This window comes from Pristis pectinata, chromosome 11, assembly GCF_009764475.1.
Source record: "Pristis pectinata isolate sPriPec2 chromosome 11, sPriPec2.1.pri, whole genome shotgun sequence".
Taxonomy (NCBI): Eukaryota; Metazoa; Chordata; class Chondrichthyes; order Rhinopristiformes; family Pristidae; genus Pristis; species Pristis pectinata.
In genome coordinates, this window is record NC_067415.1 from 1,334,127 (window position 1) to 1,360,252 (window position 26,126).

Sequence of the window (26,126 nt, forward strand, 5' to 3'; positions counted from 1 at the left end):
TCCTTTCCACTGCCGATCCAATTTTCTTTTAATTTCTGCCTCACTCAGCCCTGATATAGCAAACCCTCTATATCGTGGATAAACAGCTCAGAGGTGAACAGCTAATTGCTCTGTTTTTCTAGACCAAGAACCAGCAATTCTTTAAAGGAAGACTGAAAACCAGAATAATGGGAAAACACACTTCTTTTCCCTCTTCAAAACATCTTAAAATCATCCAACCAGACACCTGCATACAGTTTAAAACCACAATATTACCTAGGACAATGCAACACTGCTTCAGTACTGAATACTCTCAGTGTAGTGCTCCCTCAGCACTGCCACTCCCTCAGGGCAGCACTGCCACTCCCTCAGGGCAGCACTCCCTCAGCACTGCCACTCCAACAGTGCAGCACTCCTTCAGGGCAGTGCTCCCTCAGCACTGCCACTCCCGCAGTGCAGCACTGCCAATTCAGCAGCGCAGTACTCCCTCAGCACTGCCACTCCCGCAGGGCAGCACTGCCACTCCCTCAGGGCAGCACTCCCTCAGCACTGCCACTCCCTCAGGGCAGCACTGCCAATCCAGCAGCGCAGTACTCCCTCAGCACTACCACTCCCGCAGTGCAGCACTCCCTCAGGGCAGCCACTCCAACAGTGCAGCACTCCTTCAGGGCAGTGCTCCCTCAGCACTGACCCACAACAATATCCTCTTAATACTGTTCCTTAAACTATACAGCACTCCCACAATCCCTTCTATCTGACAGTGCAACACAGGGCCTTCTCACCCTAACGGTGCAGTGCTCCCTCAGAAATGCCCCGCCAGTAGTGCAGTACCCCCTTGGCATTGTCACAATACATTGTAGTTATCCCCATAATTCTGCCCCCAGCGGTGTGGTGCTCCCTCAGCACCGTCCCTCCCACAGTGCAGCACTCCCTGCAACAGCTCTGGCCCAGACCAAGAGAAATTGCAGAGAGTTGTGAACACAGCCCAGCACATCACGAAAACCAACCTCCCCTCCATGGACTCTATCTACACTTCCTGCTGCCTTGGGAAAGCAGCCAACATGATCAAAGACGCCTCCCACCTCATACATTCCCTCTTGTCTCCCCTCCCCCATCCATCCATGGGGCAGAAGATATAAAAGCTTGAAAATATGTACCACCAGGCTCAAGGTCAACTTCTATCCTGCTGTTATAAGACTATTGAATGAACTTCCTATAATGATAAAGATTAATTGATCTCTGTCTACCTCGTTGTGGACCTTGCACCTTATTGTCTGCCTGCACTGCACTCTCTCTGTAGCTGTAGCACTTTATTCTGCATTCTGTTATTGTTTTGCCTTTTATACTACCTCAATGTACTGATGTATGGAATGATCTGTCTGAATGGCATGCAAAACAAAGTTTTTCACTGGATCTTGGTACATGTGACAATAATAAACCAATTACTCTGACCGTGCAATGCTCCCTCACCACCGTCCCTCTCTCAGTCCTACCATTCTGACACTGCAGCACTCCTTCAACACTGCTGCTCTAACAGTGCAGCACTCCCTCAGTATTGCACTAAAGAACTAATCTGTATTTTACATGGAGCTTCAACCCACAATTTGCTGGTCCAAGACTACAAAGGTTCTCCTTACAGGCAGTTGAAAATGCAGCCTATTGACCATATAACATTTAAACTAAGGATTTTTGTCAGAACACTAAGCGTAACATAAGGCAGTAGCTTGGCTGAGGAATAAAACAGAGGTGCAGGTATTACCTGGTATCATGGTCATTTCTAGTGTTTATTCCTACATTTATCAACTGGTAAATACCAGTATGGGAGTTGGGTTCAACGCAGGCTTTAATCCCATTCCCTGCCTTGACCTCATTTTCAAACTTTCCAAGCCATTAGAACACGAGGAATAGAAGCAGGAACTGGCATTCTGCTCCTCAGTGCTAAACCCCAGATCCTTTCATTCCCTCGTTATGAACAACAGATGAGGAAATAAGTTACAAAACAACAAGTAAAAGAGCAGGGTGCACTGGGGCAAACTGGACAGCTAACTGAATAAACTGACATGGCAAACGATGCAAAGTCTTCCTACGATGCAAAGTCTTCCTACGTTGCAAGAAACTGCTTCCATTGAAGATTATCTCACAGCCACTCAACATAAGATCAAACTTTCAATGATTTAATAACAGATTTTTTATTTCATCTTCCTTTGAGTTCCTTGCCTACTGTGGCCGGACCTGATGCCATGGTGGGAGGGGGTGACCAGGACGCACCTTGGCATGTCGTGTCCATTGATGTGCAGTTTTCTGAAGTGTTCCTCATACTGTGGCAACTCCACGTAATTGATGAGCCACTCAATCACCTCCTCTCCTGTCCAGTTGAACACTGAGGGGAAAGGAAAACATAATTACTTCAACTCCAACTCAGGCACATACTGTTTTAGAAGGCTACAGAACTAAAGCATTGGTACTCTAACTGCCCAGCACAGCAAGGACAGTCATCATTTACATACATCACTGTGGAGACACAAATTGTCCTGATGCAGGGTTTCAATGCGAAACATTAACAGTTCCTTTCCTCCCACAGATGCTGCTTGATCCACTGAGTTCCTCCAGCAGGTCGTTTGTTATTTACACTACTGTCATGGCAAAATGAAATTCCACTCCAGATGCTGAAAGTTGGCACACAGTCCATGAACTCCAGTCCCAGAGGTCAGATAATGGGAGATGGTTAAACTCACTCCAGGCATATTTGTGAAAGCTGCTGAGCTCACCATATGGTCAAGAAAGACTGCAAGCAAGCTAAGAAAATGTGGAGTTTGAGCATACTATAAATTGATGAATGAGGCAGCCACGGTGACCATGACCAGCAGGAAGGAACGTAGAACAGTACAGCACAAAACAGGCCCTTCGGCCCACAATGTTGTGCCGACATTGCTACAATGTCTCTTACCTACAAAATGCCCATATCCCTCAATTTTCCTCTCATTCATGTGCCCATCCAAGCCCCTCTTAAAAGCCCCCAATGAATTTGCCTCCACCACCCTATCAGGCAATGCATTCCAGGAATCCACCACTCTCTGAGTAAAAAACTTACCCCTCATGTCTGTTCTGAACCTACCCTCTCTCACCTTAAATGCATGCCCTCTGGTATTGGATCACTCAATAATGGGAAAAAGATATTGTTTGCCCATCCCATCTATGCCCCTCATAATTTTATACACTTCCAACAGATCACCCCTCAGCCTCCACCGCTCCAGAGAAAAGAGCCCAAGTTTGTCCAGCCTCTCCTGATAACACATGCCCTCTAATCCAGGCAGCGTCCTAGTAAACCACCTCTGCACCCTCTCTAACGCCTCGACATCCTTCAGATAGTGAGGTGACCAGAAATGCACACAATACCCTAAATGCGGCCTAACCAGAGTTCTGTAGAGATAATGTAAAAGATAGCTGGGAATGCAAGGGTTAACAACTGGCAATGTAAGGGTTAATGGTATGCTTCTCGTTGTCAGATGTTAACCCTTGCATTACCAGCTATCTTTTACAATGCACCTTGACTCTTATACTCAATATCTCAAGCATTCCATAAGGCTTCTTAACCACCCTGTCTACCTGTGTAGCCACTTTCAATGAGCCATGGACTTGCACCCCAAGGTCTCTCTGCTCTTCAACACTGTTAAGGGTCTTGCCCTTAAGAGTGTACTGCCTCTTGACATTAGTCCTACCAAGGTGCAACATCTCACATTTATCCAGGTTAAACTCCATCTGCCATTTCTCTGCCCACATCTGCAGCTGATCTATATCACACTGTATCCATCGCCAGTCTTCTACACTATTCACAACTCCACCAATCTTGGTATCGTCTGCAAACTTACTAACCCACCCATCAACATACTCATCCAGGTCATTTATGTACATCACAAACAGCAGAGGTCCCAGTACAGATCCCTGCGGAACACCACTACTCACAGGCCTCCAGCCCGAATGAGTCCCTTCAACAATCACCCATTATCTTCTGTGGGCAAGCCAGTTCTGGATCCACGCAGCCAATTCTTCACTGACCCCATGCATCCGAACTTTCTTGATTAACCCATTATGTGGGACCTTGTCAAATGCCTTACTGAAGTCCCTAATCAAGCCATTGGATTCTAGTGCTTGTATATCCTATCTCGAAGAATTTTCTCCAGCAATTTCCCTACAACTGACATGAGACTCACCGGTCTATAGTCCCCCGGATTTTCCTTTGTTCATTTCTTAAATACAGGAACAACATTAGCCACTCGCCAGTCCTCCAGGACCTCACCCGTGGTCAAAGAGGACACAAAGATATTGGTCAAGGCCCCAGCAATTTCTTCTCTCGCCTCCCTGGGGTATATCCCATCGGGCCCTGGGGACTTATCCACCTTAATATTGTTTAGGAGACCTAACACTACCTCCTCCTTGACGTCTAAATGCCCTAACATGTTTCCACCCTCAGTTCCAATTTCTGCGTCCTGCATGTCCCTTTCCCGGGTAAATACTGAAGAGAAATACTCATTCAGAACCTCACCTACATCCTCTGCATCCAAACACAGATTCCCTTCTTTATCTTTAAATGGTCCTACATTATCCTCATTCCTTACATAGGTATAGAATGCCTTTGTATTCTCGTTAATCCTACTTGCTAAGGACTTTTCATGGCCCCTCCTGGCTTTCCTAATTCCTTTCTTGAGTTCATTTCTAGCTTCTCTATAGTCCTCACGTGCTCTGTCTGATCCTAACTTCCGAAGCTCTACGTACTTGTCCTTTTTCTTCTTGACTAAGTTCATCGCTTCTCTGGACATCCAAGGTTCCCTGATTTTCCCATTCATGTCCTTCCTTCTAATGGGACATACGTATCCTGTACCCTATGTATTTGATCCTTAAACACTTTCTACATGTTCGACAGGACTTGCCAGCAAAAAAGGTGTTCCTAGTTTATTCTATCTAGTTCCTGCCTTACGCCTTCATAATTAGCTCTGCTCCAATTTAAAACCCTCCCACTAGCCCAATACCTATCCTTATCTATAGCTATCCTGAAAATTCATGAGCTGTGGTCACTGTTCCTCAGACAGCTACTAATAGGGAGCTTTAGGGTGCAAGAGTCACATTCACCTGAGAGTCATGGGGTTTGGTTGCTGTTCCAAGTTAAATGAACTCAGGCCCCACCCATCCTACTCCCATCACAGCACGTTTAGGCACCACATCAGTACGAGGCCCATCTACGATGCCTACTGTGGTCTAACATTTCATTCAGCTTCACACATGCAGACTGGCCCAATGGACATGTTACCATGAGCTGTGCTTAGCTGCACTGGAGAGGAAAACAAATGAAACATAAGCCTAAATCTCAGCTACACTTCAATGAAGTAAGGTATCAACCCAGATGTCAACTCTATATGGGCTGCACCAGGTGGGTGGATTCCTCTGGACCTGAATTTTGATCATTCAAAGCCTTAACTTGCCAGCTTGTGAGAGGAAACAACCAGAACTTGGCTTCTAGCAAGCGCAATGCCACAGCACCCAGTTCTCAGGAATTAATTTGTGATTGGCAGCAGCTGCACACATGCATGAATCTACCAACATTAAACTAGTTTGACAGGAGGATGGGAACCAGAGTGATAGGTCAGAGGTTGGTTCATTTAGTGTACAAGTAGATGCAGAGTGTAGAGAGACTGTGAGGAAGGATAGGCAGATGAAAGGGCAAAATTGCAGTCACTTGGATGGGCTGAAGTGTGTCTACTTTAATGCGAGAAGTATCAGGAACAAGGCTGATGAACTTAGAGCGTGGGTAAGTACGTGGAACTATGACGTTGTGGCCATTACAGAGCAAGGCAGGAATGGCTGCTGGATATTCTGGGATTTAGATGTTTCAAAAGGGATAGGGACGGAGGTAAAGGTCGAAGAGTTGCTTTGCTGATCAGGGACAGTGTCACAGCTGTAGAAAGGGAAAATGTCCTGGAGGGATCGTCCACTGAGTCAGTGTGGGTGGAAGTCAGAAACAGGAAGGAAGCAATCACTCTATTGGGAGTATTCTACAGACCCCCCCAACAGCAGCAGAGATGCTGAGCAGATCGGGAGGTAGATTTTCGAGAGGTGCAAAAATAACAGGGTTGTTGTCATGGGTGATTTCAATTTCCCGAATATTGATTGGCACCTTCTTAGTGTAAAGGGGATAAATGGCACGGATTTTGTTGGGTGCATCCAGGAAGGATTCCTGACACAGTATGTGGACAGGCTGACTAGAGGAGAGGCCATACTGGACCTGGTACTAGGCAATGAGCTGGACCAGGTTTCAGATCTCTCAGTGGGAAAGCATTTTGGAGATAGTGACCATAATTCCTTGACCTTTACCATAACTTTGGAGAGGGATAGGAGCAGACCATATGGGAAGGTATTTAACTGGGGGAGGGGGAATTCTGATGCTATTAGGCAGGAACTAGGGACCGTAAATTGGGAACAGATGTTCTTGGTTAAGTGCACAGTGGAAATGTGGAGGTTGTTTAAGGAGTACTTGCATGGGGATCTGGATAGGTTTGTCCCATTCAGGCAGGGGAAGGATGGGAGAGTGAAGGAACCGTGGTTGACGAGAGATGTAGAATATCTTGTCAAGAGGAAGAAAGAAGCTTACCTGAGATTTAGAGAGCATGGGTCAGACAGGGCTCTGGAGAGTTACCAGGTAGCCAGGAGGGAACTTAAGAATGGACTTAGGAGGGCTAGAAGGGGGCATGAGAAGTCCTTGGCGAGCAGGGTCAAGGAAAACTCCAAGGCGTTCTACACATATGTGAAGAATAGGAGGATGCCTAGAGTGACGGTAGGACCAATCAGGGATAAAAGAGGAAATGTGCCCGGAGTGTGAAGAGGTAGGGGAGGTCCTCAATGAATACTTTGCTTCAGTATTCACCAGTGAGAGAGACCCTGACAATTGTGAGGATGGCATATGACAGGCTGATATGCTAGGGCATGTCGATGTGAGGAAAGAGGGTGTGCTGGAACTTTTGAAAAACATTAGGATGGATAAGTCACTGGGGCTGGATGGGAAGCAAGGGAAGAGATTGCTGCGCCTCTCTGGGAGTAGTCCCAGATGATTGGAGGGTGGCAAATGTAGTTCCTCTGTTTAAGAAGGGGAGTTGGGATAACCCTGGGAATTACAGACCAGTGAGTCTTACTTCAGTGGTGGGCAAATTACTGGAGAAGATTCTTAGAGACAGGATTTATGGACATTTGGAGAATCATGGGCTGATTAGGGACAGTCAGCATGGCTTTGTGAGGGGCAGGTCATGCCTCACGAGCCTGATTGAATTCTTTGAGGATGTGACAAAGCACATTTATAAAGGTAGAGCAGTGGATGTGGTGTACATGGATTTTAGTAAGGCGTTTGATAAGTTCCTTATGGAAGGCTCATTCAGAAAATCAGGAGATATGGGATCCAGGGAAACTTGGCTGTGTGGATTCAAAATTGGCTCGCTCATAGAAGACAGAGGGTGGTGGTAATGGAGCATATTCTGCCTGCAAGTTGGTGACCAGTGGTGTTCTGCAGGGATCTGTTTTGGGACCCCTGCTCTTTGTGATTTTTATAAATGACTTGGATGAGAATGTGGAATAGTGGGTTAGTAAGTTTGCTGATGATACAAAGGTTGGTGTGTTGTGGATAGTGTAGAAGGTTGCTGTAGATTACAAAAGGATATTGATAGAATGCAGACCTGGACTGAGAGGTGGCTGATGAAGTTCAACCCAGCAAAGTGTGAAGTGATACACTTTGGGAAATTGAATTGGAAGGTAGAATACAAGGTTAATGGCAGGAGTCTTGGCAGTGTGGAGGAACACAGGGACCTTGGGGTCCACATCCATAGATTCCTCAAGGTTGCCACGCAGGTCAATAGGGTTGTTAAGAAGGTGTATGGAGTGTTGGCCTTCATTAGTTGGTATTGAGTTCAATAACCGCGAGGTGATATTGCAGCTCTATAGAACTCTAGTTTGACCACACTTGGAGTATTATGTTCAGTTCTGGTCGCCTCATTACAGGAAGGATGTGGAAGCTTTAGAGAGGGTGCAGAGGAGATTTACTAGGATGCTGTCTGGAATGGAGAGCATGTCTTATGAGGATAGGTTGAGTGAGCTAGGGTTTTTCTCTTAGGAGAGAAGGGGGATGAGAGGTGACTTGATAGAGGTGTACAAGATGATAAGAGGCATAGATCGAGTGGACAGTCAGAGACTTTTTCCCAGGCAACAAAGGCTAACATGAGGGGGCATAATTTTAAGGTGATTGGAGGAAGGTATAAGGGGGATGTCAGGGGTAAGTTTTTTTTCTACACAAAGAGTGGTGGGTGCGTGGAACGCACTGCCGGCAGAGGTTGTGGGGACAGATACATTGGGGACATTTAAAAGACTTTCAGACAGACACATGAATGATAGAGAAATGGAGAGCTACAGGGGAGGGAAGGGTCAGATAGACCTTAGAGCAGGATAAGATGTCAGCACAACATTGTGGGCCAAAGGTCCTGTACTGTGCTGTAATGTTCTATGTTCTATCCCAGCACTGGGTCCTCACCACTGCATTGACAGATCTCATCAGAACAAGGGAATCTACAGTACAATAAATACCAACACTGCACTGATCCTCTTGAACAACTGGACCTTGCAGAAGGATCTCTATACTTCACTCATCAAAACCTGAAGGATATTCTGTTTGTATCTGGCCCAGAGTGTGTAATGTGATTATGAAAGGGGCTTTATATATAACTGACTCATGTGTTAATGCAGGGGCTCTCTATGTAAATAACCCTGGTACAAAATCTATTGATTTATTCATTTTTCAGGAGGTGCACATTGTTGGCATGGCCAGTATTTATTACTTATCCCTAACTGCCTTGAAGGCGAGGGTGAGTTGCCTTCACTAACCACAGCAGTCCCTGCTGGAGAGCCTGCCTCAGAATTTATAGACCAGCTACAAAGATTTACAAGTCAGGATGGTATTGGTGTTGGTTTATTATTGTCACTTGTACTGAGGTACAGTGAAAAACCTGTCTTGCCTACGTTCATACAGATCAATTCATTACACAGTGCACTGAGGTGGTACAGAGTGCATTGAGATAGTACAGGATAAGTCAGTGACACAGAATTTAAAAGTGTAGAACAATTATAGTAAAAGTAATGAGTAGATGTGCAGAGGGCAGCTAGCAACAAGTTGCCCTGCTCCGGCGCCAACTTGGAAAGGTGTAAGACTTGTAGAGGAACCTGGAAGTGGTGGTGTTCTCATGTACATGGTGCCCTTGTCCTTCTTGGCGGTAGAGGTCAGGGGTTTGGGAGATGCTGGCAGAGCAGCCTCGGAAAGTTAACTGCAGTGCATTTTGTAGATGGCACACACTGCAGCATTGGCAGTGGAAGGAATGAATGTTTAGGATGGTTGGTGGGGTGCCAATCAAGTGGACTGCTCTGTCCTGGCTGATGTCGAGTGTCTTGATTGTTATTGGAGCTGGTTCCCATGATACAGTAAATGTAACTTCACTATTTAAGAGAGGGGAGAGGCAGAAATCAGTGGAACTACAGACCAATGAGCCTGATATCAGTGACAACTGTGGATTCAGCTCCTTGCTCCATGATTTGTACTAAGACTCCAGTTTGGGCTTTGCCAGTGAGCCTAATGAAACCTAAACTGGGTGCCTGAGAGCAAGTACCACTGGGTGGCACTGTTGATAAGACCATCTGTAAAAGTGCCAATGGCTGAGAGCACAATGATTGGGCACACTCAGCTGAACTGGGAGAGGAATGCTAGCTTCATGGGGCTGGTTTTAGCACCAGTTAGCTGGTCTGGTAACTTCCACTGTGGGACACGTGAGTATCCCAGATCCTCTGCCTCATTCTAATATGCAAACAGCACATGATGGTCATCAGCATATTTACCCCAGCCCTTGAAGTTACAGATGCTCCTAAGAACTTCAATTTTGACTTAGAAACGACCCTGGTCTGTGTCCCAGAGGGAGACAAACCAAGTCTGCTGTGACTTGGATGCAAGCATCAGAAATAACATAATCCTCTGGAAAGTAGAGATTGGCAAGGAGAGTAAGGAAAGCCAACTCCAATTGAATCCTCCTGCCAACAACAGGTTTGGAAGACAAGTCTTGTCAGTGAGGCAAGCGTAAGATATCATGGTACTAGTTAGATTGTGACCCGAGTGATAGACCACAAAGAGATCTTTATTGTCCATGCCAAGACAGGTATCAATGACTGTTGAACTATCTACCACCTGATCCATTCTTGTCTCTATCATTATTGCCCTAAAATGATGGCAGCAGCAGAAAAGGTCTCAAGGACCCCACAGAAATGCCATCTGAGAAGCAGTATCTCACACACAACCTAATGAGCCTCAACCAACAGAAGCCACAGTGTCTGGACTGCCCCAAATCCTCGATAATCAGTGTGGGTGATTGATTTCTCTACCAGGATTGGTTTGATGTGAATGACCAGCAGGTCCAGGAACTAATATCAAGGGAAGAACAAGGATCAAGAAACTGAATAGGAAAGAGAAAGTAGCGTATGAGAATAATCTAACAAGAATCAAAACTGTATAGAAAAAAATAACCGTAAGTTAATGTGTCCTTAAAAGACTGAGACAAAAGATATCATTTTGGGAAGTTTAGTGGAATTAGCAGAGAAATTAAACAGAAAGGGTGCAGAGGAGATTTACCAGGATGCTGCCTGGATTAGAGAGTATGGATTATGGGGAGAGATTAAAGGAGCTAGGGCTGTTCTCATTGGAGAGGAGGAGGATGAGGGGAGACATGATAGAGGTGTACAAGATATTGAGAGGAATAGATAGAGTGGACAGCCAGCGCCTCTTCCCCAGGGCACCAATGCTCAAAACAAGAGGACATGGCTTTAAGGTAATGGGTGGGAAGTTCAAGGGTGATGTCAGAGGGAGGTTTTCCAGCCAGAGAGTGGTTGGTGCATGGAATGCGCTGCCTGGGGTGGTGGTGGAGGCTGATACATTGGACAAGTTCAAGAGATTGTTAGATAAGCATATGGAGGAATTTAAGATAGAGGGACATGTGGGAGGAAGGGGTTAGATAGTCTTAGGTGTGGTTTGAAGGGCGGCACAACATGGTGGGCCGAAGGGCCTGTAGTGTGTTGTATTGTTCTATGGTTCTATGGTTAATATTTTGTGTCCATCTTCTGGGACAGAGGAAGACACAGAAAACCTCCCAGAAATAATTGAGAAACAGTGAAAGAGCAACTAAAAGAAATGAGCATTAGTGGGGAAAATTACTGGAGAAATTATTGGACTGAAAGCCAACAAATCCTCAGGACCGAACGACCTGTTTCCTAATGTTTTTAAAGATGGAGATGGTGAATGCACCAGTTGTCATCTTCCAAAATTCCACAGGTTCCAAGATGATTTCCCACAATATAGCAAACGTAACTTCACTGCTTAAGATCAGAGAGAGAGAAAAAGGGGAGTACAGACCAGTTAACCTGATATCAGTAGCAGGGAAAATGCTAGAATCTTTAATAAGGGAAGTGGCAACGGGACACTTTGAAAAGTGACTGGAATGGGCAGAGTCAATCTGAAGGGAAAATCATGTCCGAGAAACCTTTCGTGGCTCAAGTCAGGAGTCTAGGCGTCTATCAAAAAAAGGTCTCAGGAGCAGACAGTATCCTTTCAAAAGGTCTCAAACATGGGTCTGTACCCTGCAGGTCATGTTAACATTGGGTAAGGTTAAGGAAAATCCCAAGTGGTTCTATAGATATATTAAGAGTAAAAGGGTGGCCAGGGAGAGAGTAGGTCGCTTGGGGATCAGCAGGGCTGCCTATGTCTCAAGCCACAGGAAATGGGTGGGATTTTTAACAAAGATTTCTCCTTGGTGTTTACTGAGGAGAAAATCATGGTTGCTCAATAGATGAGGGAAACAAGTGGAGATGTTTTGGAGGGCATTCACATTACCAGGGAGGAGGTATTTGCAGCTTTACAGCACATTAAGGTGGATAAATCCCCAGGACCTGACTGAGTACATCTTCAGACTTTATGTGGGAGGCTAGAGAAGAAATTACGGAGGTCCTTGCGGAGATACCTGCTTCCTCATTAGCCGCTGGTGAAGTTCCTGAAGACTAGAATGTGACTAATGTTGTTCCACTGTTTAAGGGACTGCAAGGAGAAGGCAGGGAACTACAGGCCAGTCAGCCTGACATCAGTAGTGGGCAAGTTACTGGAGGGAATTCTGAGGGACAGGATCTACCAGCATTTGGATAGCCAGAGTCTGATCAGGAGGAGTCAGCATAGCTTTTTGTGTGTTTGACAAATCTTTTAGAGTTCTTTGAAGAGGTGACCAAAAAGGTACATGAGGGTAGGGCAGTGGATGTTGTCTATTTGAACTTTAGCAAGGCCTTCGACAAGGTCCCGCATGGCAGGCTGGTCTGGAAGGTTAGGTCCCATGGAATCCAGGGAGAGCGAGTTAGGTGGATTCAAGATTGGCTCGGAAGTAGGAAGCAGAGCATTATCAGAGTCATAGTCACTGAGTACTACAGCACAGATACAGGCCCTTTGGCCCATCTGTTCCATGGCAACCTGATCTTCTGCCTAGGCCCATCTATCTGCATCCAGATCATATCCCTCCAAACCACTCCCATGCATGTACCTATCCAGAGTTCTCTTTAATGTTACAATTAAACCCACATCAACCACTTCCACTGGCAGTTGAAGGTTGTTTCTCTGAATGGAGACCGGTGACTACTGGTGTGCCGCAGGGGTTGGTGTTGGGACCCTTGTTATTCGTTGTTTATATAAATGATTTGGATGCGAATGCACAAGGCTTGATCAGTAATTTTGCAGATGACACAAAATTAGGTGGCGTTGTTGATAATGAAGAAGGTTATCATAGATTACAGGGGGATCTTGATCAGTTAAGATTTCTTTGTTAGTCACATGTACATTGAAACACACAATGAAATGCATCTTTTTGCGTAGAGTGGTCTGGGGGCAGCTCACAAGTGTCGCCACGCTTCCGGCACCAACATAGCATGCCCACAGCTTCCTAACCTATATGTCTTTGGAATGTGGGAGGAAACCCGAGCATCCGGAGGAAACCCACGCAGACACGGGGAGAACATACAAACTCCTTACAGACAGCGGCCGGAATTGAACCCGGGTCGCTGGTGCTGTAATAGCGTTACGCTAACCACTACAGTACCGGACCTGCCCCACTACCGGCAAATGGATTTCAATACAGATAATGTGAGGTGATGCATTTTGGAAAGTCAAACCAGAATGCAACTTGTACTATGAATGGTAGGGCACTAGGGAGTGTAATGGAACAGAGGGACCTAGGAGTACAAATGCACAGTTCGTTGAAAGCGGCATCATAGGTAGACAGGATGGTGTAAAAAGCATTTAGCATGCTGGCCTTCATCAGTCAGGGCATTGAATATAGGAGTTGGAACATGATGCTGCAGTTGTATAAGTCGTTGGTGAGGCCGCACTTGGAGTACTGTGTACAGCTTTGGTCACCCTGTTTTAGGAAAGTCGTGGTTAAACTGGAAAGAGTTCAGAGAAGATTTACGAGGATGTTGCCAGGACTTAGAGGGCCTGAGTTACTGGGATAGGTTGGCCATGCTAGGTCTTTATTCCTTGGAACGTAGCAGAATGAGGGGCAACCTGACAGAAGTGTTTAAAATTGTGAGAGGCACAGATAAGGTGGACGGTAACGGTCTTTTCTCCAGGATAGGGGAGTCCAAAACTAGGGGGCAGAGATTTAAGGTGAGAGGGAAAAGATTTAAAAGGACCTGAGGGGCAACTTTTTCCACACAGAGGGTGGTGAGTATATGGAACGAGTTGCCAGAGGAAGTGGTTGAGGCAGGTACAATAGTATCATTTAAGATAAATATGTTCTTATATAAGAAGCACTTAGATCAGTACTTGGAGGGGAGGGGCCTGGAGGAATATGGACTGAAGGCAGGAAACTGGGACTCCCTGTGTGGGCACCGTGGTCGGCATGGACTGGTTGGGCCGAAGGGCCTGTATCCATGCTGTATTGCTCTATGACTCTTGAACAGATAACTGAATGTAAATGTAGAAACATACACGTGATTACAATGTGAAAGCCAAGGACCTAGCGTAGACTGTTAATGTAGATGTATCTGACTTAAGGATGTTTAAAACAGTAACTGAAGGATTGTGTTCTCCCTGTTCCGGGAAATCGACAATGGAATGTGATGTTGTGGGAGCTCAGGGTATGACAATATACAGTACAGCAACAGACAACACCTGGTTCCTAAATAATACAAGAGAAGAACTCCCCAGAATTGTGTCAATATTTACCTTCAGAACTTTTCCATGACTTCCACAAGTCCTCCACACTGATCAGCTTATCTCCGCCATGGAACGTGCTGTGCTTTGCTGCTGCATCCTGGTAGTTCAGGTCTTCCCGCAAAAACTATGGGAAAAAAAGCTATGTGTCACTTGCACAACTTAGTGGTTTTGGTTTAACACCTTGATACAACACACACACACATGGCTCCCTACTTTCAGGACTCTCCTGTAGTTCCAGTCCCCCAGGTGACCTCCCTCCTCTCCAGATTATGGATCAAATGCCTGGTGAGAGTGGCACATGCCACATTATTAACTTCTCTGAAATCAGTTGGGGCAATGTTAAAGTAGAAGTGGATCCAGAGTTTCTCAACCCTCATTCACCCCACAGCTAGCTGACAAAATCCTCTAAAAGCTGGTCAGCACATCAGAGAGACCAGCAAGCTTAGGATCAGTCCCATGTCCCCAGAATGGGTTTGACCTCAGCTGAACAGGAGATACTTCTGCCACCTCCAACGGGACCCAACCACCAAGCATACCTTCCACTCCCCAACCCTTTCTGCCTTTCACAGGGACCGCTCTCTCCGCGACTCCCTCGTACACTCCTCCCTCCCACCCATCCCGCTCCCACACCAGGAACTTTCCACTGTCCCCACCATAGGTGCAACACCTGCCCCTACAGCACCTCCATCCAGGGACCCAAACAGTCCTTTCAGGTGAGACACAGATTCACCTGCACCTCCCTTAATATCATTTACTTCATTCTAGCAAGTGTGGCCTCCTCTACATCGGTGAGACCAAACGCAGACTAGGTGACCGTTTCACGGAACACCTGCACTTTGTCTGTAACCGTGATCTGCATCTCCCTGTTGCCAGTCACTTCAGCTCCCCCTCCCACTCCACCACTGATATGTCAGTCCTCGGCCTCCTCCACTGCCAGGAGAATTCCAAGCGCAAACTGGAGGAACAGCACCTCATTTTCTGTCTTGGAACCTTGCAGCTTAATATCATGAATATTGAATTCTCCCACTTTAGGTAATTCCACCCCCCCCCCCCCCCCCCACCAGGCTTCTTCTCTTCTTCCCTTTCCTAGCCCTTTTCCTCCTTACCTTTGACCCGTCCCCCAGTGGATCTGCTCTCCCCTCCTCCCCCGCACCTGCCTATCACTATCTCTTACCTGCATCTACCTATCACCACCCTGTGCCCACCCCGCCTCCCCTCTTTTGTCCACCTATCACTGCTCTGCTTTTCCCTCCTATATATTGGGCTACCCCTTTTCCTATCTTCAGTCCTGAAGGGTCCTGACCCGAAACTATGACCGCCTGCTTTTCTCCACAGATGCTGCCTGGCCTGCTGAGTTCCTCCAGTGTCGTCGTGTTTTTCATCAAAGATTGGCAAAGTTGTGAACAGTGTAGAGAGTTGTCAAAGGATACAGCAGAATATAGATCAGTTACAGATACGGGCAGAGAAATGGCAGATGGAGTTTAATCCGGGCAAGTGAGAGGTGTTGCACTTTGGGAGGTCAAATGTAGGGGGAATGTACACATTTAATGGCAGGACCCTCAACAGCAATGGTGTACAGAATGACCTTGGGGTTCAGGTTCATAGATCACTGAAAGTGGCCACACAAGTAGATAAGGTAGTAAAGGTGGTGTATGGCATGCTGACCTTCATTGGTCAGGGCATCGAGTACAAGAGTAAAGAAACACAGAAAAACCTACAGCACAATTCAGGCCCTTCGGCCCACAAAGCTGTGCCAAACATGTCCCTACTCTAGAAATTACTAGGCTTACCCATAGCCCTCTATTTTTCTCATCTCCATCTACCAGTCTCTTAAAAGACCCTATCATATCCGCCTCCACCACTGTTGCCGGCAGCCCATTCCACGCACTCACCACTCTCTGAGTAAAAAACTTACCCCGACATCTCCTCTATACCTACTCCCCAGCACCTTAAACCTGTGTCCTCTTGTGGCAACCATTTCAGCCCTAGGGAAAAGCCTCTGACTATTCACCCGATCAATGCCCCTCATCATCTTATACACCTCTATCAGGTCCCCCCTCATCCTCCTTCGCTCCAAGGAGAAAAGGACGAGTTCCCTCAACCTGCTTTCATAAGGCAGGCTCCGCATTCCAGGCAGCATCCTTGTAAATCTCCTCTGCATCCTTTCTATGGATTCCACATCCTTCCTGTAGTAAGGCGACCAGAAATACTCCAAGTGGGGTCTGACCAGGGTCCTATATAGCTGCAACAATACCTCATGGCTCCTAAATTCAATTCCCCAATTGATGAAGGACAATACACCGTATGCCTTCTTAACCACAGAGTCAACCTGCGCAGCCGCTTTGAGCGTCCTATGGACTCAGACCCCAAGATCCCTCTGATCCTCCACACTGCCAAGAGTCCTACCATTAATACTATATTCTGCCATCATATTTGACCTACCAAAATGAACAACTTCACACTTATCTGGGTTGAACTGCATCTGCCAAGGGGACATTGCAATGTGCAATGTACAGATCCCTGAGGTACACCACTGGTCACCGACCTCCATGCAGAATACGACCCCTCAACAACCACTCTTTGCCTTCTGTGAGCCAGCCAGTTCTGGATCCACATTGCAATGTCCCCTTGGATCCCAAGCCTCCTTACTTTCTCAATAAGCCTTGCATGGGGTACCTTATCAAATACCTTGCTGAAATCCATATTCACTACATCTACTGCTCTCCCTTCATTGATGTGCTTAGTCACATCCTCAAAAAATTCAATCAGGCTCGTAAGGCAGGACCTGCCCTTGACAAAGCTATGTTGACTCTTTCTAATCATTTTACACCTCTCCAAATGTTCATAAATCCTGCCTCTCAGGATCTTCTCCATCAGCTTACCAACCACTGAAGTATGACTCACCAGTCTATAATTTCCTGGGCTATCTCTACTCCCTTTCTTGAATAAGAGAACAACGTCCGCAACCCTCCAATCTTCTGGAGCCTCTCCCATCTCATTCGATGACGCAAAGATCATCATCAGAGGCTCCGCAATCTCCTCCCTTGCCTCCCACAGCAACCTGGGGTACATCCCATCTGGCCCCGGCAACTTATCCAACTTGATGCTTTCCAAAAGTTCCAGCACCTCCTCTTTCCTAATATCAACATGCTCAAGCTTTTCAGCCTGCTGCAAGTCCCCACTACAATCCCCCAGATCTTTTCCGTAGTGAATACTGACGTAAAGTATTCATTAAATACCTCCGCTATTTCTTCCGGATCCATACACACTGCTGCACTTGATAGGCCCTATTCTTTCACATCTTATCCTTTTGCTCTTCACACACTTGTAGAATACCTTGGGGTTTTCCTTAATCCTGCCCACCAAGGCCTTCTCATGTCCGCTCCTGGCTCTCCTAATTTCCTTCTTAAGCTCCTTCCTGTTAGCCTTATAACTCTTCCAGATCTCTAACATTACCTAGCTCTCTATACCTTTTGTAAGCTTTTCTTTTCCTTTTGACTGAATTTATTATAGCCTTTGTACACCACGGTTCCTGTATCCTCTCGAGACTCCCGTCTCATTGGAACATGCCTATGCAGAACTCCACACAAATATCCCGTGTAGCGACTCAACGTCCGAGCAAGCGAACCGACTTGGCGGTCGGGTCGTGTGTCGTCGGAGCGGGGAGGCCCAAGATGGCGTTGGGCCTTCGTCTTCCCCGAGCAACAGGGAGAACCCGCATGCAGGAAAGGTTTGATGATGTAGTGTATACGTCATTGCCACTTGAAGTGGGCAGGAACAGTCTCTCTTAAAAAGCCTGTGCAAGGCGGGAAAATAAACCAGTTCTTGTTCTGAAACCCTTCGATTAGTGTCTTGTTTTCACATCGCAGTAGCAGCCGCTACATTGGTGACCCCGACGGTCCAAATGGATTTTGGACCTGCACAATGGACGACAACGCAGCAGCCAATGCAGTGGCACTCAAGCTGCCCACCTTTTGGACGCTTCGTCCCAGTGTCTGGTTCGACCAGGCCGAAGTACAATTCCACCTTCGGCAGATCACCTCCGACTCCACAAAGTACTACCATGTGGTCAGCTCTCTGGACCAGGAGACAGCCGCCCAGGTCGGAGACTTCATTCAGTCTCCTCCGGAGGAAGATAAGTACCCAGCTTTCAAAGACCTTCTGATTCGGACCTTCGGCCTCTCCCGTCGCGAGCGCGCCACCCGCCTGGGGAACAGATCCCCATCTGCCCTAATGAATGAGATGCTGGCATTGGCTGAGGGACACAAGCCCTGTCTAATGTTCGAACAGGCCTTCCTCGAACAACTACCTGATGACATTCACCTGCTGTTGGCCGACGCCGATTTCAGCAACCCACGTGAGGTAGCTGCCCGGGCAGATGTCCTGTGGAAGGCCAAACGCGAGAGCAGTTCGTCTGTCGGCCAAATCGCCAGGCCGCGAGCCCAACGCCTGCCTAAACCAGTCCCAGCAACCGAGCGACCACACTCCAGAAACACAGATGACGACACTGGTGACCAGCTGTGTTTCCCCCATCAGAGGTGGGGCGCGGAGGCCCGTCGATGCTGCCCACCATGCAAGTCAGGGAAACGCCAGGGCCAGCCGCCGCTGACGGCTACGGCAGCTGGCCGCCAACAAAGCCTCCTATTCGTTCGGGACAAGCAGTCTGGGCGGCATTTCCTCATCGATACTGGAGCAGAGGTCAGTATTTTGCCCCCGACCAGCCGCGACACTCGTAACAGGCAACAAGGTCCTGTACTCAATGCCGCAAACGGCACAACGATATGGACTTTCAGTACCCGTACACTTCAATTACAATTCAGCGGCAGCCGTTTTACCTGGACCTTTACCCTCGCCATCGTCGCCCGACCACTCCTAGGAGCCGATTTCCTTCGGGCTCACAACCTGTTAGTCGACCTGTGAGGGAAGTGGCTAGTCCACTCCAGAACTTTCCAGACCTACCCCCTGGGAGAAGCCAGCCTACCAGCCCCACGCCTGGACTCCATTTCCCTGTCGGGCAACGAGTTCACCAAGCTCCTAGCCGAATTCACATCAGTTTTGGCACCTCAGTTTACAAATTCTATGCCCAAACATGGGGTGTGGCACCACATCATTACCGCAGGGCCACCCCTTCATGCCCGAGCACGACGACTACCTCCAGACGAGCTCCGCCTGGCAAAGGAAGAGTTCTGTCGCATGGAGCAGCTGGGGATTGTTTGCAGGTCAGACAGCCCCTGGGCTTCCCCCCTGCACATGGTCCCCAAAGCCACCGGTGGGTGGAGGCCCTCGGCGACTACCGCAGGCTTAATGACGCCACCACCCCAGACCGCTACCCCATCCCTCACATCCAGGACTTCACAGTGAACCTACATGGGGCCCGCATCTTCTCCAAGGTGGACCTCGTTCGGGGATACCACCAAATCCCAGTCCACCCAGATGACGTCCCCAAAGCTGCGATTATCACCCTATTCGGCCTCTTCGGGTTCCTTCGAATGCCATTCGGCCTTAAGAACGCCGCGCAGACTTTCCAGCAGCTGATGGACGCGGTAGGCCGAGACCTGGACTTCGTGTTCGTTTACTTAGATGACATACTAATCGCCAGCTGTGACTGCCAAGAACACCTTTCCCACCTCCGCCAACTGTATTCCCATCTCCGTGATTTCGGCCTCACGATCAACCCGGCCAAGTGCCAATTCGGACTTGACTCTATCGATTTCCTCGGCCACAAAATCACCAGCAATGGGGCAACACCTCTACCCGCCAAGGTAGACGCTATCTGCCATTCTGCCCGCCCCAACACGGCCAAAGGCCTACAGGAATTCCTGGGGATGGTCAACTTTTACCATCGGTTCATCCCTGCAGCAGCCCGTATCATGCGCCCTTTGTTCTCACTGATGGCTGGTAAGGGCAAAGACATCCCCTGGAACAACGAGGCTGCGGCTGCCTTCGTTAAGGCCAAGCACGCCCTGGCAGATGCCACGATGCTTGTACACCCTAGGACAGACGCCTCAACTGCCCTCACGGTGGACGCATCCAACACCGCGGTTGGTGGGGTACTGGAACAACTAATCAAAGGCTGTTAGCAACCCTTGGCATTTTTCAGCAGGCACCTTAGACCACCCGAACTGAAATACAGCGCTTTTGATCGGGAACTTCTAGCGTTGTACCTGGCGGTCCTGCATTTCCGGTACTTTTTAGAAGGCAGGCCTTTCACCGCTTTCACTGACCATAAGCCTTTGTCCTTCGCCTTCTCCAAGGTCTCCAATCCCTGGTCAGCTCGTCAGCAGAGACATTTGTCCTACATTTCCGAATTCACAACGGATATCCAACATGTCTCCGGAAAGGACAATGTCGTTGCTGACGCACTTTCCAGACTGACCATCCACAGCATGTCCCTGGGTGTCGACTACACGGCCCTAGCTGACGCACAGCAAGCCGACGACGAGCTGCCCAGCTACAGAACCGCAGTCTCAGGCCTGCAGCTCCAAGATTTCTTAGTCGGTCCAGGTCAGCAGACCCTCCTTTGCAACATCGCAACAGGTCAACCCCGCCCTATAGTTCCTGCAGCCTAGCAGAAACGCATTTTCGACTCGATACATGGGTTGGTGCACCTGTCCATCAGATCAACTGTCCGACTGGTCGCCAGCAAGTACGTCTGGCATGGCCTGCGCTGACAGGTCAGTGAGTGGGCCAGGACTTGTCCGCACTGCCAGACATTGAAAATTCAACGACACACCAAGGTCTCGCCACAGCAGTTCGAGCCTACCCGTAGAAGGTTTGACCACATTCACGTCGACCTCGTTGGTCCTCTGCCAGTTTCAAGGGGAACCCGGTACCTCCTTACCATCGTGGACCGGTTCACGAGTTGGCCAGAGGCAACCCCTCTATCTGACATCACGACTGATTCCTGTACCCGGGCGCTGCACACAACTTGGATCTCACGTTTTGGTGTTCCGGCCCACATCACTTCAGACAGGGGCACCCAATTTACTTCCAGCCTCTGGTCTGCATTAGCGAACATGCTGGGGACGCAGCTGCACACCACCACGGCCTACCACCCTCAATTAAACGGGTTAGTGGAACATTTCCCCCACCATCTAAACTCAGCCTTGATGGCCCGCCTGAAGGGTCCTAACTGGGTCGACGAACTGCCTTGGGTCCTGCTCAGCATACGCACTGCCCCCAAGGAAGACCTCCACGCTTCGTCAGCTGAACTCGTGTACGGGGTGCCCCGGTCATCCCAGGGGATTTCATACCCGCCCTTCGGGACCAAGGGGAACAACCCACAGCAGTCCTGCAAAGACTGCGCGAGAGGCTTGGCACCTTGGCACCGATTCCCACTTCGCAGCATGGTCAAGCCCCATCCTGTGAGCCCAAGGAACTACGAGACTAAGTTTGTTTTCGTTCCCGGGGCACATCTCGGGCACCGTTGCAACGACCACACGAGGGGCCATTCCAAGTCATCAGAAATAATGGGTCCACCTTTATTTTGGACATTGGGGGCAAGGAACAGGTCATCACGACGGACCGCCTCAAACAAGCCCATTTAGATCTACAACAACCGGTCGAGGTTCCAGCACCGCGACGCAGGGGCTGACCTCCTAAGCAACGGCTAACACAGCCCGCGGACCTTGGGGACCATATCGCCGGTTCTGGGGGGGGGTTGTGTAGCAACTCGCCATCCGAGCAAGCGAACCGTCTCGGCGGTCGGGTCGTGCGTCGTCAGAGCAGCGAGGCCCAAGATGGCATTGGGCCTTCATCTTCCCCAAGCGACAGGGAGAACCCGCACACGGGAAAGGTTTGATGACGTAGTGTATACGTCATTGCCATTTGAAGTGGGCGGGAACAGTCTCTCTTAAAAGGCCCACGCAAAGCGGGAAAATAAACCAGTTCTTGTTCTGAAACCCTTCGATTAGTGTCTTGTTTTCACATCGCGCTAGCAGCCGCTACACCTGAATATTTGCCACATTTCTTCCGTACTTTTCCCATTTAATTTTCCAATTTCCTGCCTGACAGCCTCATAATTCCCTTTACTCCAAGTAAACGCCTTTCTCGTCTGTCTGTTCCTATCTCTCTCCAGGGCTATCATAAAGGAGATAGAATTATGATCACTATCACCAAAATGCTCACCCACTGAGAGGTCTGACACCTGACCAGGTTCATTTCCCAATACCAAATCAAGCACAGCCTCTCTTCTTGTAGGCCTATCTACGTATTGTGTCAAGAATCCTTCCTGAACACACTTAACAAATTCCACCCTATCCAAATCCCTCACTGTCTGGAGATGCCAATCAATGTTTGGAAAATTAAAATCTCCCATCACAACAACTCTGTTATCATCACACCTTTCTAGGATCTGCTTCCCTATCTGCTCCTCAATAACCCTGTCACTATTGGGCAGCCTATAAAAAACACCCAGTAAAGTTATTGACCCTTTCCTGTTCCTAACCTCCACCCACAGAGACTCCGTAGACAGTCCCTCCATGATGTCCACCTTTTCTGCAGCCGTGACACTATCTCTGATCAACAGTGCCACTGCCCCACCTCTTTTGCCTCCCTCCCTGTCCTTTCTGAAATATCTAAAACCCGGCACTTGAAGCAACCATTCCAGTCCCTGAGCCATCCAAGTCTCTGTAACGGCCACCACATCGTAGCTCCAAGTATTTATCCAAGCTCTAAGCTCATCCGCCTTGCTCACAATACTCCTTGCATTAAAATAGACACATCTCAAACCAGTCTGAGCACGTCCCTTCTCTATCACCTGCCTGTCCTCCCTCTCGTACCTACTACTAGCTTTCTCTATTTGACAGCCAAACACCTCTTCCCCAGTCTCTCCAGTTTGGATCCCACCCCAAACAAATCTAGTTTAAACTCCCGCTAGTAGCCTTAGCAAACCTCCCCGCCAGGATATTGGTCCCCCTGGGATTCAAGTGCAACCCGTCCTCTTTGTACAGGTCATACCTGCCCCAAAAGAGGCTCCAATGATCCAGAAATCTGAATCCCTGCTCCTTACTCCAATCCCTCAGCCACGCGTTTAACCTCCTCCTCATTCTATTCCTATACCCACTGTCACTTGGCACAGGCAGTAATCCTGAAATTACTACCTTTGAGGTCCTGCTTCTCAACTTCCTTCCTAACTCCCTATAGTCATTTTTCAGGACCTCATCCCTTTTCTTACCTATGTCATTGGTACCAATAGATACCACGACCTCTGGCTGTTCTCCCTCCCTCTGCAGGATATCTTGGACGCGATCAGACACATCCTGGACCCTGGCACCTGGGAGGCAAACTACCTTCCGAGTTTCTCTCCTGTGTCCACAGAATCGCCTGTCTGCCCACCTAACTATAGAGTCCCCTATCACTACTGCCCTCCTCTCTCCTTCCCTACCCTTCTGAGCCACAGGGCCGGACTCTGTGCCAGAGACGCTGCCACTGTTGCTTCCCCTAGGTAGGCTGTCTCCCCCAACTGTACTCAAACAGGAGTACTTATTGTCAAGGGGTACAGCCACAGGGGTACTCTCTCGTACCTGACTCTTCCCCTTCCCCCTCCTGACTGTGACCCACTTGCCTGACTCCCGTGGTCCCGGTGTGACCACCTGCCTATAACTCCTTTCTATCACCTCCTCATTCTCCCTGACCAGACGAAGGTCATCGAGCTGCATCTTCAGTTCCCTAACATGGTCCCTCAGGAGCTGCAGCTCGACACACCGGGTGCAGATGTAGCCCTCCCGGAGGCAGGGAGACTCCAGGAACTCCCACATCTGACACTGAGTACAGGAAACCGCACTCATACTCCTTCCTTTACTCAAGTCACCTACCTTTCCTCGCCCCTTTACACCTAAGCCCCTTGAGCCAAAGCCTAATCACTCTGCTACCTCTCACTCCGCTGCCCGCTCTGATGCTGCCTGCTGGATATGGCGGTTTGCTTTTTAAACTGCCCGCACTTTACCTGCTGACGTCACGCACCTGCGCAGTCCTGCCCCCACTATTCCAGATGAGAAGTTATATAAAAAACTTATAAAAAAAGAACCTTAAAAAACAAAACCTTATAATAAAAACCTTATATAAAAAAAAAGGAAGTGATGTTGCAGCTAAATAAAAGTTTGGTTAGGCCACACTTAGAGTATTGTGTTATATTCTGGCTGCCTCATTACGGGAAGGATGTGGAAGTTCTGGAGAGGGTACAGAAGAGGTTTACCAGGATGCTGCCTGGATTAGAGAGTATGAGCAATAAGGAGAGGCTAGACAAGCCTAGGTTGTTTTCTCTGGAGCGTCAGAGGCTGAGGGGAGACCTTACAGAAATTTATAAAATTATGAGAGGCACAGATAGGGTACAAAGTCAGAGCCTCTTTCCCAGGGTAGAAATGTCAAGTACTAGAGACATGCATTTTAGATGAGAGGGGGAAAGCTTAAAGAAGATGCATGGAATGTTTTTTTTAAACAAAGAGCGGTGGGTGCCTGGAATTGCCTGTCGGGGCAGCGGTGGAAGCAGATACGATATGTCATTTAAGAAGCTTTTAGATAGACACATGAACATAAGACCATAAGACAAAGGAACAGAAGTCGGCCATTCGGCCCATCGAGTCTGCTCTGCCATTTTATCATGAGCTGATCCATTTTCCTATTTAGCCCCACTCCCCCGCCTTCTCACCATGCAGGGAATGGAGGGATATGGATAATGTGCAGGCAGAAGGGATTTAGTTTAATTTGGCATTGTGTTCGGCACAGATATTATGGGTGTACTGTTCTATGTGAAGAATTCAGAGAGTCAAGGAGATGAAAGGATGAATTAGTGATTAAGTCATGGACAGAGAAGGAATAGACTCTTGCACGGGTTCCAAAGATGTCCTGGGAAAGAACATTCCTTGTTTATAACAGTGAGAATCAGCTTGGAGGAAGTGTGGAGTTTCTGAGTAACCACAGATGTGGATGGCACAGGACAAAGCCATCAGCATCTTGGCTGGGTGCCAAAATGAGCAATCCAAAACTAACCCCATTCTCCCCAGGGTATAAATGGTCACTACTCTTCAAGAGATACATTGGTCCCAACTTCCGCCACACTAACATATTCCAACAAGCCTTTATAAGGACATCTCTCCTATCAACTCTTTAAACACAGCCTAATGTTGGAGGAAGTGGTACTTTCTGTGGCGGAGGAGTCAGGGAAGGAATGAGGGGAAAGGGTCAGGAGGCTCAGGAGCTATAGTCAGTCCAAGGTGTGAGCACACACCCACCTCCCACACAGTGGAGCAACAATGAGTTTTCACACAGCAGTGTGTCTGCCTGGGCTCCTGCACCACACATTAAGTTATTACACAAGATTAAAAAACATTGCAAAATGTGGCAGAAAACTTGAATTTTTACATGAACACAGTCCTTCAACACACTAATAACCTACATTACTACTAATATTATTTGAAGCAGGACATTACAGGAGAAACCTCAGACTACTAGTTTTAACTGTTCCATTAAATGTATAATGCCTTAATTCTTCTCTATCAAGTTTTCTCACTGTTTATTCCCTCGCTGTGGCCAGCAGCTCTAATATAGTGATTTACTGATCTCACTGCCTCCAGAGTTTTTACCTGACCTACTAAGTACTGCCAGAACTTGCTCTACTCTGCACCAACAGCCGCGTACTCTAACATTACATCATGCAGACCTCTCCCAACTAGTACCATGCTGAGTTTTACATAACTGGTAATTGGCTTATTATTGTCATGTGTACTTTGTTTTGCATGCCGTCCAGAGACATCATTCCAAACACTGAGGTAGTACGGAGGGAAAAGCTATAACAGAATGCAGAATATAGTGTTACAGGTACAGGAAAGTCCAG

General features: G+C 48.0%; 1 protein-coding gene across 2 annotated transcripts in view; it reads right to left on the bottom strand.

Moving 5' to 3' along the window:
• The window catches only part of stim1b (stromal interaction molecule 1b), a 142,308-nt gene that overhangs the window by 44,029 nt on the left and 72,153 nt on the right, over positions 1-26,126 (bottom strand). For both annotated transcript variants that reach the window (XM_052025838.1, XM_052025837.1), the window contains exons 3-4: positions 14,303-14,417; positions 2,248-2,359 (exon numbers count right to left, since the gene is read on the bottom strand). In XM_052025838.1, coding sequence (XP_051881798.1) covers positions 2,248-2,359; positions 14,303-14,417 — 227 coding nt within the window. The remainder of the gene's footprint in view (positions 1-2,247; positions 2,360-14,302; positions 14,418-26,126) is intronic.